Genomic DNA, 17,816 nt, shown 5'->3' on the forward strand with positions numbered 1-17,816 from the left:
GTTCTGATAGGTCAAATATAAGGTTATTATTGTGTCTATAGACTGAATGAGTGGGACGGGTAAATAAAACATGTATATATTAGATTGATTGTAGCTACTGATGTGAATGGTATGATAAGAAAATTTTAGTTTTTTCTCAACGGGAGATATAAATAAATTAGTCCACTTCTTATATAGCTATGTGGAGTATTATTCAATTATTTTTCAATTAATAAAATAACATTATAAAAAATTAAAAGAAAAGAAATTCAAATAACATAAAATACTATTCAAATAACGTTCCTTTAACTTTTTTTTTTATTGACAATTAGTAACCAAGTCCTTTAATAGTAAATGAATTACCTTTGTTTTTATTTTTATTTTTCCTACGGGTTTAATAATTTGATTTATAAATCGTGCATCGCAAGGGCACTATGCTAGTATTTCCATAAAGCCATTTCTGTTGGCAAATTCCTGACCACAACCAAGGAGAAAAAAAAAAAAAAAAAAACTTTAACCTTATCATCAACCAAGTGAGCACACCACCCTTTATTTAGGTATATGCCATTTGGGGTTGTAGCTGCAGTAAACTGAAAACAAGAACATTAAAAAATGGCAGCCATTAAACTGCTGGAAGTAGCTCTATTATTCAACCTGTTTTCAACCCCAAATCAATTGGGTGGATTACTTACTGGGAATGGAAAGCCTGCATCATTTCCACCATCATGTAATCGAATCGAATGCCCGAGTTTCGATACGATTGAACAAGGAAATGGCTATGAAATTCGTCGCTATAATTCATCTGTTTGGGTGTCCACCAACAAAATTGTTGATATCTCTCTTGTTCAGGCTACTCGTACTGGATTCTTGCAGTAAGTTTACAGTACTCCCTGTTTCCTTTTCTTGTCTTGAATTACATGCACAATTTTTAGTCACTACTTCTCCAATTTTTGGTTTTATTTAACTTATCAGAATTGAAGACCCGCACCTAATTTCATATCAATGAATACGTATTGGTATTTATATATGTTAAAAACCTCATCTTTAATTGTAATGTTTGAAATTTCACACTTGTCCATGTATATTTTATACACCTATAGTCCTATTATTAATTGCTCTTAGGAACTCAACCCATGTATATTTCACGTTTGAAAAATGAAGTGAAAGGCTTAAAAACAATCAATCCACTTATCCAACGGCTAAGGTTACTTTTTCTAACGTATAAAATCACTCCCTCCATCCCTACTCCCTTATTGATCTTATGGGCAATTTAAAATCTCAAAATGATAGTCCCATTTGCTTTTTTATTTACCTTTAATATTAAATTTTTTTTACTCAAATTCCCTTAAATTTACAATAATATTTGTGCAAATTTAACTTTCTTGTGTAAATTTTTCTTTTTATGTAATTTTTATTACTCTCTAAATCTACTTTTACTACTTTTATTTATATTTGTTAATTTCCGTAAAAATTGTCTATAAGGACTATCCATAAAGGACGGAAAAAGTAAAAGACAATTAAATGGATATGTATGAATAGTGCAATATTTCAAATATTATTAGGATAAATATTAGGAAATTTTGTTAGAAAAAACCATTTATGACAACTATTTTATTGAAAAAACCTTTTAAAATTTTTTTGACAAAGAGAAACCAGATTGTAGGAAGATTTCCCTAAAAATTGTTGAATTGTAAATTAATTCCCTATTTGCGTTGGTCTAAAAACTTATTCCCACAATATTGTCCACGTAGGTTTGGTAGATTTTTTTTTTTTGCAAAGAACCGCTAACGGTGATAGCGGTTCTATACTTATTAAACCGCTAATGTCGTTAGCGGTTCTTGTATTAGGTTGTTGTATAAGAAAACTTCACAAGGTAAAACTCAATATAAGAACCGCTAATGACGTTAGCGGTTTTATAACAAGTATAGAACCGCTATCACCGTTAGCGGTTCTTTGTAAAAAAAATTAAAAAAAAAAAAAACACCAAACCTTTTTCCAATCCTACGTGGACAATATTATGGGAATAAGTTTTTAAACCGACGCAAATAGGGAATTAATTTACAATTCAACAATTTTTATGGAAATCGTTCCCAGATTGTAAAATATTTTTTTTGAAGACAAACTAAAATTTCTAATCACTCAATTAACAACTAATTTTTCTAATTACTCATAAATGTAACTAACTATTTAATAACTAAGTATATTTTTTAACTAAAACAAAAACAAAAACCACCCTATGTTTCTACCCCTCTCATGGCAATAACCCCCTCCCCAACCCAGCCGCCGCCTAGAACCCCTCACCCCCGCCGAACCGACCCCCTCCCTTTCCCCTTTACCCTTGCCGACCACCCTCCTCCGAAAAACCACCCACCAATACCACCTTCCGCCATAATGTACCACAACCAGAAAACCACCCCAAAACCCCAACCAAAACGCTTCATACGCAACCAAATTCCCTCCTGAATCTTCAACAAATCCTCCTTAAACGCCCCAATCTCTCTCCTCCCATCTAATAAAAACTTCAAAATCCCTCTTTAAATGCCGCAATTGCTTTTGAGTTGTTTCAATTACTCACTGGGAAAGTTCAATTTGGTGTGATTCTAAGTTGGATTTATTGTTGGGTTAGGATTTAAGAGGGTGGTCGCGACGAGTGTAAAGGGGAAAGGGAGGGGGTCGGTTCAACGGTGGAGGTTGGTCTACGAGGGTGGGGGGTTTTAGGCGACGGCTGGAGATGGGGGAGAGGGCTGTTGCCATGGGAGGGAGAGAAGGAGAGGGTGGCTAGTGGTGGTGAGGGTGGTTTTTTTTTTATTATTTATAAATCAACTTAATTATTAAATAGTTAGTGAGATTTGTGAGTAATTAGAAGAATTAAGGGAAAATTAGTGGTTAATTGAGTGATTAGAGATCTCAGGGTGTCTTCAACAATAATATTTTACAATCTGGTTTCTCCTTGCCAAAAATTTTTTATGTTACTCGGACTCTTTCATTTACCTCGCGTGTCCGTGTCGACATGACTCGTGTCGGACACCGACACAAACACCGACACTTGGACACTTCATTTTTAACTAAAAACGAAACTTTTTCAAGAAAATGGACGAGTCCGATACTTGGACACCCGTGTCTAATTTGACACTTCATCCGTATCCAAGTAACATAGTTTATAAGGTTTTTTCCCACAAAATAGTTGTTATAAATGGTTTTTTCTGACAAAATTTCCTAAATATTACTCCTTCTGTTCCTTTTTTTTTTTTTGCTCCATTGGACTTTTCACGATCTTCGAGACGCGTGTTAAAACGTAAATATCTCAAGATCTATAAGTGTAAAAATTATAAAAGCTGATATTAATAAAATATATAATTCGACGGATCCAACAAGATCCCACTTGACTATATTATCTCTTATACATTAATGGAAATTTACAGTCTAAGTTATCAAAAATTAACTCAAAAATTAGCTATGGGGCAAAAAAAAAAAAAAAATAGGGACACAAGGAGTAGTTTCAGTCCATTTGGTTACTTTTCAACTATTGATTATTTATTTCAATTTATTATTCAATTTGTAATTTTAATTATGGTTTTGTATTGGGTAGGCTGTTCAACTACATTCAAGGGAAAAACGAATATAAGAAAACAATAGAGATGACAGCTCCAGTGATCACACAAGTCTCCCCAAGTGATGGACCCTTGTGTGAATCTTCATTTGTGGTGAGCTTCTATGTTCCGAAGGAGAACCAGGCAGACCCGCCCCCTGCTGAAGGGCTGCATATCCAGAGGTGGGACTCGACTTACGTAGCAGTCCGACAGTTTGGGGGGTTTGTCGCTGACTATTTAGTTGGAGAGGAAGCCGCAGCATTGCAGAGCAGCCTTGCAGGGTCCAAATGGGCAGCTGCCATCGAGAAAGCCCAAACAGAGAATCCTAAGTCGAGTTATACCGTTGCTCAGTATAATTCTCCATTCGAAGTCTTCAATAGGGTGAATGAGATATGGTTGAGTTTTGAGATGGAGGATGTTGCTGCTGAGTGAATGAGAAAAACCATTGTACTTGAATAAAATTGGGCATTTGTAACAAACAAATACTCCTATATGAGAATAGCATTTCTATGCCTTTATGATCTTATATCAGCCACTTTTGTTACAGTAAAAGTGTTTTCGATCTTGTCATAATTATAAATTTTGGGCAGTTCGGAATTTATATATGAAGTAATTTGGTACTGGAGAAGCAATGGAAACAATACATAGCACTAACAGAACAAGCAATAAAGCACCATCAGTCTGTAGAATATAACAGAACAAGCAATGAAGCAACATCAGTCTGTAGAATATGCCTGTGCATGTGATTTAGCTAAAAATTGACATTTTTTGTCACTAATTGCGATAATGAGCCCAAGTATCTTCGATACTACAATATTAACAGTTGCCCCCATTCAACAATAAATTGAAATGGACAAAAATCGGAGCACAGTTCCTACGAGGCTAAAAGCTATTGACTGCTACATTTAAAATCACATTATCAGAGGTGAACATTCGTAAAAGTCTGAATAAAACTATCACTGGCCGTACTCTCATAATTTACAAAATTTTGATACTCACTGTCAGACTGAAAAGCTTCACTAAAAGGACCGCTAACCTGTCTCATGTTTCCTCCCTGCATATTTTCAAGAGGATACATTGCATGATCTGAATCCAAAATATACCCTGTCTGCTCGGAAACATATCTTGTCACTGGCTTGCTCCCTGAAAACATGCTACAAGATACCATTCTTTGAGTGGGACGTACGCGAGTAGAGTAAATGCCGAACATTGAGGAAAATGAATCAACATTGCCATTATCAGAATAATCAGCGGTACTGAATGAATCTCGTGTACTTTCACTGGTGAAAGATGCTTCATCTGAACTAGTGAAAAGGGACCAATCACTGGTTGTAGCATCAGAAAATAATTCGGGATGATCCGCATGCATTTCAACAGCTTGATTATATCTATTGTTGGACAGGAGAACATCTAGTCCTACTTTGGAAGAATTATGAGTTTTGGTGATACAGGACCTTGAAGACTTGACAACTTGCTGCTTTCTAGCATTCTTTATATAGGCTCTTGGTGGTCGAGGAAAAGACCTATTGAAACAGCATAAAGTTCAAAATCTCAAAGATGGCAAACTTTAATAGTCATGCTCTGTTGCTCGAACTTTACACAAAAGCACATGAAACATTGTCAATGATACTACAATGAAATTGCAAACAATAGTAGCTACAATTCACCTTAATATTGCAGTGTCAGCAAATTATGTATCAAAACTAGTGGTTTTAAAACTAGCCATCTAAATTCTAAAGACTCTTAAATGTTTCCTCTCATTGGCTTTAATTGAGTTTTATAACTATAAAGACCAAAAGAGAAGTCGACTTTTGAAACATCTCGAAAGCAATTGCTTTAAAAGGTAAGGCAAGTTTTTATCATTTATAACAAAAAAAAACACAAAAAAAAAAAAAAAAAAAAAAAAAAAAAAAAAAAAAGAGCTTAAAACCTGTCATCAATGACTCCTAGAAAAACTACGTGTATTTCGACAAACGACAGCACAAGTTCCTTCCCTCTTTTCAACCATGGGAGGAGGGGGCGGAGGGGGGCAACTTTGAAGTTAAAAAGTGTTTCCTAATGCATAAGAACAAGGACTTTCGTGGTCAAGTAAAGAAAAAAACATTCTCTAGTAGTTCTACCACTTAGCAGATTTCATTAAAGTGCTCATTCAAATCGTAACACTGTGTACAGATCAACCAAGCAAAGGCTTTTTATTTTTAACAGGAAAATGCTAATAAATTTGAGTTACCTCATGTAGAACAAGATATATGCTCCTTCTGACATCACCTGACTCATGGACACTGGTTGAACCTGATGAAAATCACCATGAGTACTAGAGCACAACATAATAAAAGCATCTAATTTGGTAGCATCAGTTTATAATTGCTTTCATAGGTTTAGAGATAAAACTACGTACATCTTGATACCCTAAACCCAACCGAGGTGATAGTCATTCACAACATAGAAATGTTGCCTCTTCAAATTAATAGCTTGTCATTATTGTAAGCCAGGTCAATTTTTTTTGCCAAACAACAAACTGCTATTCTAGCATGTCTCATTTTGTTAAGTACATCAAACGCATTAGAACATCTACTTCCCTCTTCTCTAATTTTGGGGATCGATGGTAGGAAAAGAGATTAAGGGATATAAAGTGGTCTATGGATCGGAAACTACAATTTAGACCAAAGTGCTATCACGTAAGAAAGAAACTTCAGAATGTGATAAATGAACGTGTTTACTCATGATAAGTTAATTGCTAGCTCTGTTTTGAATCCTTAGAAGAAAAAGTGCAACGATGAACTGTGGAGTGAACCGCAATGACTCCAAATAGACATAACCTTGCATCTAAAGAAGACCTGGGAAACAAATTTATTGGTTAACTAATCTAATTTGCTAAAAGGCAAAGAGGCTGTCATGGTAGTGTCATGCAATTGATCATAGAATAAATACTAACAAGCAATTTAAGGCATTTAAAAGAGAAAAACAAACAGGAAACGAAAAAGGAATTGGCACTAACCACTGTATCATCTATCCTGTACCAATTTTCCTGCAGATCCTTCACATAAGATACATAGTGTCCAGAAAATGATGCATTTAATGTATCCACGTGCACAACCACACCATAAAGCAAGTAGAGCGGAGGGCAGTCATTTGAGCCTGTCATAAATGGGACCATGTCCAGCATCTCTGGAAAAGTAATGCATTTGTTTATCTTGCCATAATTTCCTTCCTGCACAAGGAAAGCCATAATTTTTCTTTTTTGTAATTCCCAGAGCATAGCAAGTCATTTACAGTCTAATAATTCAACAATAACCTAGGTGAATACCACATAAAAAGGACAAATAAATCACTTGCATGGTAAAAATTACACAGGCAAAGATACCAATTCTGCAATATAACAACAGATGAAGCACGAGATGCCTAGTCTGAACTGCTATCCCTTCTATAATCTCCTTCATAAGTAATGATGCTGATAGCCAGCATGTATGCATCAATAATGCAAACATCTTTAAAGCCTTTTGATCAGGTGTAAAGTACTCATTTTTTAAGAAGTTCAGTAAACAAATAACTTCTTATAATAACATAGCACAATCTCTTTTCATGCTGACTATAATACTAATTAAAAAGCAGTAATAAACATGGGTGCTCAAAAGATGACCAAAAAGTATGCATTGCCTAGGTGCTGATATTATTAGTTGAAAATGTGAAATCAACTATACAAATATCTATCTAGTCCTCTTCTCTGATGCTTTTATGTAACCAGAGCTATGCTACGAGATGAGACAAGTTTTCTTTAATATGTCAGTAAAATTAGGCAGGATTCATATTGGGTGTGTTCAAGGCTCAATGAAAATAATAATGATAAATTATTATAGGAAACATCGACCGGGGAAAATCAATAAAATGAGGAGCATAGACCAAGATAATGCAGGGTGGAGCAAAACCTGAAACCTCTTTAATACAATTGTAAGAATGTTGGGAGCCTCATCAATGCTCAACTGCTTTCTAGCCCGCACGTAAGAAGCACACCTTTTCATGCAAATGTATGGGTGTTACTTGATTAAATCCAAACCACTAACATGATTTAAAACATCATACTAATGAAAAATTTTTTTGTCAAACCTTCCACATCTGTACATGTTCTCTCCATCTAAATCTTCAGGATTAGTAAACTGAGTCAGTGCATCTTCAAGTGATTCAACCCATCCAAAGATTTCTAATGTCAGATCCATTATGTTCTCATATCGTTCTGACTCATGGCGACATCTCAAACATACTACCTGTTCGTTAAATTGAAAAACATGTGTTGCTATCACATAAAATCAAATACAATAACCAGAACTTTAAATTCTCAGACTGCTGGAAATTTGGGAACATCAATGCTCTCCGTCATTGCTAGAAAATTCCCACAGAATTCACAGATATTCTATACCATTGATTTAAGGCGCCCACCAAATGTCTGTTGAACAAATGTTGTTTCCTGCAAAATGGAGTGAACCTGATTCTCACCACCGGCTTCCTCTAGACATATTGATTGCATTGATGCAACTAGAAGCCTAAGAAAAGGGCATGGATACCAATCAGAAACTTTAAATGTAAGAGTAACTTCCTTCTTATTCTTATAGGGTTACACCAACCAAAATGTCTAAATTGCTTTACCAAGTAGGATAATTAGCAAGACAAAGAAAATGCAATTTCACTATTTCAATTTAAACCTTAAAAATTCATGTGCATCTTCCTGACTTCCATCACCTATCTGGCAATTTATACTCCGTATGTGCGACAAAATATTGCTTGGAGACAAAGGCCCTGCAGCGTCTCTTAGCATATGCACATGTTGCTCAAGCTCACACATCAAGCACCAATTATTGACGGAGCCTATTATTATATAACAAAATAGACAATTAGAGACCAGAAAATTAGCTCTCATCATTTAATCCACTTTTAAAGAAGAAATAGACTTTTTTTACATGTTCTTGAATGTGCTCGGCTCAGAAGGTAGACAACAAGAGGTTTTGTGCAGGTTAAACACTGCAGCACAGCATTGGCATAGCAACTGCACGTTAAAAATAAACGAGAATATAGGTCAACAACCTTAAAAACACTAAATGTGTTTTTGTGTTTATATATTATCAATTAAGAATTTTGAAGTACTGAACAGGTTACAGATACATGCAGTTATCTTCGAAACATGAGCCAGTAGTTATCCATTAAATAATTTAAATAATCTTTCAAAAAATTAAAAAAATAATTTATATAACATTTCCAGTCACTCTTATCATTTGTATCTGTATTCTGTGTAAAAGCAACTCTGAGTACAGGTTTTTTGCAGTAAGCTAGGATAGAGGGAGGGGGTTGTAGGGAAAAAGGTCTATGCAAAACTTGTTCGTGTTCCTTACAAGAAGTGACATTGCCCCAAAAGCATTGTGAAAGCCAAAATACAGTATAATTATAAGAGGATTTGAAAAACAGAAATCAAAATTCAAAAGCCTACCATCTTATACAGATTATTTGAAAAATAGAAATCTATATACTCCGTCTGTTTCAAAATTCGACCCTGCTATTTTGGGATATATGAATTACTCACTCCATATCCTTATACCACTCCTTAATCTGAGAGCCTAAACCATATGGGGTGAAAAGTTTGAAACAGAGAAAGTAATACATTGCAAAAATTGCCCCACACTACTTGTTAGCATAGTTATAATACTTTACTATACTTTTTATCACCATTAAAATATGGTGTGAAGTCCAAATGATTAAATAAATAAATTTTATTCTAGTAAGAAGTACCTGTTTCCACAATTTAGAAGACCTCTAGGCATCAAGTCAAACACCTCAACTTCAAAGAACTTTGAAAACTTTTCAAAAGGGAACAGCACCTGACATGTATATAAGCAGAGTAATCAACAACTATCTGCTTGATAAAACTACACTGTGAGACAATAGCAATAAGTTGTTCTATGTCATTTTGTGCAGTTATCATAGTGACTTCGATTTCCAACTGACCTTAACTTTTTTACAACTACCAACGTCCATTTCAGAGGTAGCTTTCCTGGCCATCTTTGATAACTTTTTGAGGCCAATGGATTTCGTTGACTCGATGCTTGTGATACAATTGGTATCATGTGTGGAGGTGAAGTAGCCCATTTTGGGAGCTTTCGACAAGATTAAATAACAAACAGACAAAAAAAACATTAAATACATCAGCAGAGTACAATAAAGAAGAAACACTGACTTCACTAATATGTAGATCATTATACACATTAGTGATTAGGCACAATACATATAGTGGCATTTTGTAGGACATATATTGTAATCAATTACAAGTATGCAGGATAAGAGAGAAACTATACTAGTAACCAATTAATCTTAAAATGGAAATATGAAGTTGCAAAGAGATGTTCAATGATAGGTTATAGGGTGTATATCGTCAACCGCTATCGGTAAAATAGGACTCATAAATACCTTATATTTTCACAAATTTACCTTTCTCTATATAAACAGACAACAGTGTGGCCCTCACTAGATTCCTCATGTCTCATTTTAAAATTCGCAAGATTCTTTTGTTGCAACAAGAAGAGCAAAATGACATGCTCCCTTTGTCCTAAAAAAAATCTACTTGAACTTCTGCATTTATAATAAAAGATAAGTTTTGCTAATCTCTTTATATGTGTAATGCCATATTCCATCATTATATAGAATTCTATTGCTCTGTGCCTATATAATCATGTCAGATCAATGCACTTTCTAAGGTAAATCAATCAATCAATCAAAGTCTTAAATCCAATATGTGGGGTCGACTATATGAACCAAAAGGAAAGTTATAAAAAGTAATCCAGCAGTGGGAACGCAGTGGGTTTCTCGCTGGCAGCCCATGGATAAAGGAGGGTTACGGTAGGCCAGTGACAACCAGAGTAAAACTTTGTAGCATGGAGGAGTAATTGGTCAATAGAAATTATATAGGGCCTTAATATATCAAGGAGAATCATGCTCTCACTTAACATGGACTTACTTGAAACTTTGATGACCTTGCGGTAATAAAATTTGTTCAAAACAAACTTATAGAAAGAGTTAATCATTAACTAATCAAGTTAAAATTAAGCTTTCTTATGACAAGTTTAATCTCGTTTCTTCATCCTCCTCTCCTATGTCTTTTCACTACTCAAAAAAACAAAAGCAAGCACAGCATGGCACTAGATTCCTTTTCTTATGTGTTTGGTACCTTGGTTTATAGAATTTTGATCATTACCACTTTTCAACATAGGATTATCCATTACTACAAAGAGCTCTTCAATTATTCCCTACCCCTTGCCTTAGAAAATTTAAAAATATATAAACCATATTATGGAGAAAGCCTCACCAGCCCCCCCCCCCCCCCCCAAATTACTAGGTTCTCACCTTTACCCCAAACTCCATTGTGTTCCACCACCATTTTAGTTGCACCCTAGCATCTACAGCCATCATATACCACACTACTACACTATGAACCTCTAATTTTGGCCATTACCAAATCCTTTGGCAGCAATCTTTGTAGTGCAAAGGATCATTGGATCCATTCTTTGAGGCAAATTGTTAAAAATAGCTAATTATGATACAGATGTAAACCAAAACGAAATGAAAATGACTTAATATAACAAAATTGATAATCATTGTCCACCAAAAGAAGAAAAAAAAACACCAATGGAAGTAAAAGGAAGAGACAAAATTAAATCAAGGGTGCGTACTATTCATCTGATTTTCACTTGTATGAACTTAATTAATGGAATTTATCTTAAACTATTAGACATATATTAAACTTATTTTAGTTGTAAATAGAACTTGGTAGCCTTATTAATTCTTATCAAAACTAATTTGAGCTTATTTTTCTAACTAATCTCATCGAAATTATTAATCTTTTTCAAAACTTATCTTTCCTTATGAAGTTAATGTAAACAAGATAAGGACTAAGAGGTTAACATTCAGGTTTCCATCTATAGTGGAATTGGCCACAATCAGATCATCCTGAAAACAGAATGAGAACGGTCAGTTGGGAGAAAATCCTAAACTCCTAAGAGGTTGAACACTGGTGTGGTACCTAAATTGAAGAGAAAAAAGGTAGTAAGGCTGCCATCATTTATACATTTAGCTTCATACTCCTCATTCCATATATGTTGTAACTGAGATGAATTTTGTCATCACAATAGAAGAGGCAAATAAAAGGGGATAGGAACTAAAAAAAATAATAAATAAATAAAAGGAGGCATGTTTGAATTAAGGAGGGGCTTTGGGAGGAGAGAGTGAGGAGCAGAGGGTAAAGGAAAATAACTAAGAAGAGAGGATTTGATAGTTTGAAAACAGCTTTAAACATAATGTTTACACCAATGTTGTTTTTCCACTGGAGGTTCCTTTTGAGAAATTTAAAAAAATAATAGAGTGTTATTTAGAGAAAAATCTCCAAATACAGAAATATGGATCAATTCATAAAAATCAAGCAAAGGTCGCCATCCCTAACTTGATAAATAAATTAACTGCCATATGCATGGTTTTTGAGAAAGAGTTGGTAATTGAGAAAGACATTTTATTTAATCAAAATTTCCTTTGCTCCCCATATATTGCATCCTAGGGGGTTTCGCATCCCAAAGCACATATTCAACCTTTAATATCTTTGATAATATAAGAGTTAAAAGTATAGAAAGTGATACTATGAGCCTATGATAGTATATATCGAGATGAATCTAACAAGACCTCATATGACTATAATTTCCCTTACAAATAAATCAAAATATGTGGTTGAAGAGAAGTGTGTGAACTGTATATAAAATGAATGGTACAATATTTACGGAAACGAGAAAGTATCAAATAAGTAGTATTGTTAAATATAATGAATATACTTTCCCTTATATATAAATCAGAATATGGTTGAAGAGAAGTGTGTGAACAATATAAAAACGCAAATGTTGCAATATTTAGGTAATAGAGGATGTATCAAATAGGTGGTTTTGTTACCCCACTGTTTTGTTATGACGTTTAGCTAACACAATCTACTATCTTATCCCTTTATCCCACAATATTTCCACCTTCCTCTCACTATAGCTTACTTTAGCGATGTATTTCTTAAACCCAACCACCTTTTACAATATATCTCTTACTTAATCCACCTTTTATAAACCCATTATAGACACAAAAGTGTACTAACAGAGAGAATATTACTTTTAATGGTTTACAATATAAAATTATTAAATAAACAAGTCTAAAATTGCTCTGAAAACAAATGCATGCACAACTAGCATGAACCAAACATACATACATACATACATACATACATACATATATACATATATATATATATATATATATATATATATATATAAACTACAATAATTATGTATCAGAGGACATTAAATCTAGTTTGTTAATACCTGATTCACTAGATCCATGTCCCTTCCTCAATTTTTCTAAATGTGCTGGTTCTCTTGCTACTTTAGGCATTGACTTTCCAGAATCAGATTTGACAAATTTAGATTCTGCTGCACTTTTTGACATGATGTTATCGCAGTTTGATTTGTTCCTCTTTGTAATATCTTCACTACAGTTCATTGCTTCTCTTATTGGTAAACTATACCCTGAAGTTACTTTATTCACATTCATGCCTCTTTCATTAGAAGATGACAAGTTTCGTGTCTGACTTTTGAGCCCATCCTCCAAGTTTGTAGGCTCCCTACCTTTTAACTGCACCAAATGCTGTTTAAATGTTTGATTTTCCAGAAATAAATTGCAACTAGGTGACAAAAGAAACATGAAAAATTGAATAGAAACGTGTCAAGATCCAACCTTATGCCTAGTTGAAGCCTCCTTTGAAGGATCTGAATCATTCCTCAAGTACGTATCATTGGAGATAGATGCTGCTCTACCTTTGCTATCCGGCATTTTCTTAGAGGATCTGCGTAAACCTCGTTTTTCTAAGGGTATCCTCTCTTGTCTTGATATCTGACAAGCATCCACAGAAGCTGAAGTATCAGCAGGGGAAGCACCAGAAGAATTGGCATCAGCGAGCTGTGATGGACAGCCATTGAGCTGAAGATATGCACCTTTGTGACAAGAATCCCTCCCAACATCTTCTTCTATTGAAGAAGGCTTAAAAGAAGAGTATATATCGTCTGGCGGCTGGCATTGCTCTTTATGACCTTGCCTCCAATGAATTATCTGACACCTTCCAGAACTGCACTCAGATTAACAATGTAAGTCAAGGTCTCAGGAATAGCCAAGTGAAGAAATTGTCACTTAGAAGCAGAAGTCCTTTGTCCCGAGTGAAAAAGTCTAAGTAATATACTTATCATTACTATATGTTTCAAGGGCACATCGAAAGTCCGGCGAAATTAAAAGGACTTTTTCTTAAGGATAAGACTACAATCCTTTGTGATCTCAGAAACTCAGACTTCATTTTGTTGAATCTCATGGAAGTATGTCAAGTCTAGAGATATCAATGGTTAGACATGTTTGAACTTTGTTTTTCTAAAGAGAATTGGATACGCACTTAGACCTTTTCAGATTCATGCGGCATGTTTTTACGCCTGCAGCTAGGTGGATAACACTCTCTACCACTTAGAAAATTAAAACGGCAGCAAATTTAGATTTCAAGTAGCTTATTTAATGCCTATAGACCTGAGACCCTTCCACTCCATCAAGTTGTTACAATTCAAAAAAAAAAATTCCCATATGGAAATTGACTGAAGTGTGAGGGTTAACTTTGACAGTAATAATCACTCTGAACCCATTACATAAGGAAAATTTACCCATGGGTAGAGCTCTATAGAGTAGCCACATGCTAAAATTGAATGAATAGAGAAAGGAAAAGGCATTTGATAGCACTGGAGACCCTTTAGTTTAGCATCGCTGAGCATAGCATTCTCTCTTTTTTCAACATAGATCGCAAACGTACAAGAACATGCATAGCGACCAATAGCACAGGTAAGGACATACAAGAAAAGTTCATCTGATTTTATTTTATTTTAATAATACAGATAAGTGCAACTAATCTATAGCTAAGAATCACCATGTAGAGGCAGGAATTTCATACATACCTAGCTTCTCCACAGACACCCTCATTATTTAAGTTTGAGTTTTGTGGCTAGGAGAGTCTGTTTTGTTTCCTTCTTCCTTAGTGAAATTTATTCCCTATGTGGCTTCCTTTCATATTTTGATCTGCTAGATTACTGAGACTAGTTTTGTATGCGTGCTACTCACATCATGAACATCCAAACAACTGAATTAGGCCTTTATTGATGAGAAATATACTAGCTTATACAAATGCAATTTCATTCAGACAATAAAACTCTATTCAAGAAATAATCAACACATTATGTCTTCCAATATCTTTTTAAGCATAGAAACAAGAGCAAGAATATCAAGAGATCCCTATTTTGCAGCAAAATTGGCATTATCTTACAACTGGATATATGTGCATACCAGTATCTGACAGACTTGCATCTAGAGCAGCGTGTTGTAGCCGGGCTATGGCATCTGGCACACTCCCAAAAAGCAGCAGTTGGAGGAGACGCAACAGGAGGAATTACACTAGCAGTTGCCATTGATTCCGGCCTAAAAGACTCCACGTTTGCCTCTTCTACAATTATATTTACCCTCTCTTTCTTATTTGAAGCCTCACTCCATTTCCCAAGTAAGATGTACAAAACCACTGGCAGCACAACCAGGACCAGAAACAGGGCAGGTATATCAGCTTGCCTTGGCTCAAGCATGTCCCTTTCAGCATACTCATATCCAGCTATACTTCCAACTGTCTAACTATTGCTGCTCTCTTCGAGCTTTGCAAGTCCAACAAATTTACATCCCCCTTCACTCGAAGGGACTTATATAGAAACCATTTACCAAGACAATTGTAAACTTTCACCCCTCAAGTTCCTTAATGTGCCTTACTAAAGCTGCCCCCAAATTGGTCTTCTACTTTTAGACTGGAGCGATATGACCAATCGACAAACCCCCCACAGAAGCGGCACGAATATACGATCTTACTCTACTGATAGCTCCAAGTCACAGTTTTCTGAAAAAACAACACAAAACCCAGATCAAAATAGCCTCATGGACATTTTATTAAGAACACATTAAGCAATAACAACCCATTTCGGCTCCTGCCTCGCAAATGGTCCAGGGAGGTCAACTCACATTCAGCACTACCCTATGCAACAGAACATACCGCCTACACAAAAACGAAAGCACCCCCACCAATGACAGAACTTTATAGCTTAAATCTCAAATTTTTGAAAGCACAAAACTATAAGATACACCATTTATCCATTACTCAAATATTGAACAAAAAAAATTAAGAAAAAGGAAATAAACCCAAGATTTATAATGAGCTTAAAAGCAAACCCATTTGGTCAAAACATCAGCATTTCAAGTTATGGACACAAATTCATAGATCATACCTTTGAAAAAAAAAAAAAAAAAAAAAAACCCAATTTATTTAGCAACCTAACATTACTAAAAATTAATTCAATACCCCAACAAACCCACCAAAACTTAACTCATTTTTCCACAAAAAAACACCAATAAAATTCCAATGAAACATTTTCTAGATTTAGATATCTGAATATAAGTCTTCAAGATAACTTTCAAAGTACAAAAAAATATATAAGAAAATTGAAATTAAATTAAAAAAATAATAATAATAATAAAGGAAGTACCTTAATAATGCAATGAAATGCTAAAAACAAATGTGAAAGTGATAATTGAAGTGTTGTGACTTCTCCTTGAAATGAAGAGATGCTTTGATTCTGCTGACGGTAACAAGAAAACCTTGTCTCTCTCTCACTTATTCACTCACTCTTTTTCTCTTTCTCTCTCATCCAACTGAACAGTGTAAGAATGAGTTTGCTGCTGTAAGAGGTTTTTAATTTTATTTATTTTTAACTTAATTTTGGTTTTTTTTTTAATTAGTGTAATTTTGTCTTTTAAGATTGGTACCTAAATTCAATCTCACCGAACACGTGGAGAGTAGTGATTAGCTGTTTGAGTACTTTCATGGGGTCCCACTTGCTCTGACAGTTGAATTTTTAATAGTAACAATTTTGTACTGTTTAGTTCAACATATTTTATACAGTACTTTGATACGGAGTGAGTTTTTTTTTTTTTTTTGAATGTAGTACTTTGATAAGTTCATCACTTTAATTAGATAATTTGATATCCATTAATCGTCATCTATCTATCTATCTATATACTATACTAAAAAAGAAGCGGATCAATGTGGAGCTGCCAAATGTCTGTCTCTGATTCGTTTCTCTTAAAATAGTAAAATAATAAAAAAAATATATATGAAGCACAAAAGATAAAGTAACTAAATTCAATTATGGTAAATAATTGAAAATAAAAATATTACTCTATTTATATCTGTATTTTGTATATGACTTAATGCATATCATCTATTCATATTTCAAAGTATTATTAATGTATGATATTCTTCTTAATTCTTTACTAAGTAGTTGCGTTAAACGACTGTTTAAGGAATCGAGCTGAGTGTTTTTTTTTTCCTCCAAACATTATGAGATAAATAATGATCGATTAAATATATGACTTTGGATATTTTGAGATTATATGATAAATAAATGCTAAATACTTATTAATCATTTTGCAAAGAAGAAAAGTTAATTGTTAGCAAAAATTGTGCCAAAAAATTATGACAAGCGAATCAATGTGGATCTTAGAGGTGTCAATTTTGAGTGTTTGAGTGCATTCGGCAAGGTCGGGTAATTTTGAGTGTTCGATTTATATCATATTTGTAGTACTATATACGAAGTATTAAATAAGAAAAATTTATGCAAAAATTTATGACAAGTGGATCAATGAGAGCTAACAAGTGTCATTTTATGTCTCGCTTATCTTATATTTGTAATATGATATGTAAAATTTTCATAATATATTACATAATATTTTTGGTTAGTTTTTAATATATAAATTTTATAGATTTAAAAATAAATTTGATTGAATTTGATTGATTCTAAATATTGAAAATGAATTCCAAATATTTATGCATACATGATAACTATTAAATATTCCATACAATTCTATAATTAATAATTAAATATTACTCCGTATCTAATATATGAAGATTATTCTCATTTTTATAATCATTGAATTTTCATCATATTTTAAATTTATATAATTTATTCATACCTATCTATATGCTATAAGTTTTTTATTCATTCATATTTATAAGAATACAGGTCATAAAAAAATACATTACCAACATGATTGATTAGTTGATGATGA

At 33.9% G+C, this 17,816-nt stretch overlaps 2 protein-coding genes across 5 annotated transcripts; one reads left to right on the forward strand and one right to left on the reverse strand.

Annotated features, from left to right (window-relative positions):
- The first annotated feature begins 523 nt into the window (after nt 1-523).
- On the forward strand, nt 524-4,095 carry LOC145629153 (uncharacterized). The gene is made up of 2 exons (XM_081681692.1): nt 524-851; nt 3,569-4,095. Exons 1-2 carry the CDS (start codon nt 592-594, stop codon nt 3,999-4,001), a joined length of 693 nt encoding a protein of 230 aa, XP_081537818.1. The 5' UTR covers nt 524-591; the 3' UTR covers nt 4,002-4,095.
- Nucleotides 4,096-4,291: 196 nt separating this feature from the next.
- On the reverse strand, nt 4,292-16,392 carry LOC145629152 (ubiquitin carboxyl-terminal hydrolase 15-like). 4 transcript variants are annotated; one of them, XM_081681690.1, is made up of 14 exons: nt 16,235-16,392; nt 15,000-15,591; nt 13,365-13,752; nt 12,953-13,262; nt 9,561-9,709; nt 9,345-9,433; nt 8,522-8,607; nt 8,267-8,429; nt 7,984-8,107; nt 7,674-7,831; nt 7,496-7,580; nt 6,568-6,780; nt 5,800-5,861; nt 4,292-5,092 (listed from the first exon to the last, which is right to left on the reverse strand). In XM_081681690.1, exons 2-14 carry the CDS (start codon nt 15,287-15,289, stop codon nt 4,489-4,491), a joined length of 2,721 nt encoding a protein of 906 aa, XP_081537816.1. In that variant the 5' UTR covers nt 15,290-15,591; nt 16,235-16,392; the 3' UTR covers nt 4,292-4,488. The 4 variants fall into 4 exon arrangements, with proteins under 4 accessions (XP_081537816.1, XP_081537814.1, XP_081537815.1 ...); XM_081681688.1 differs by having other exon boundaries at nt 12,953-13,274; XM_081681689.1 differs by lacking the exon at nt 16,235-16,392 and adding an exon at nt 15,714-16,217 and having other exon boundaries at nt 12,953-13,274.
- Between the last annotated feature and the right edge of the window lie 1,424 nt (nt 16,393-17,816).

This window comes from Chenopodium album, chromosome 4 (assembly GCF_948465745.1).
Source record: "Chenopodium album chromosome 4, dcCheAlbu1.1, whole genome shotgun sequence".
NCBI lineage: Eukaryota > Viridiplantae > Streptophyta > Magnoliopsida > Caryophyllales > Amaranthaceae > Chenopodium > Chenopodium album.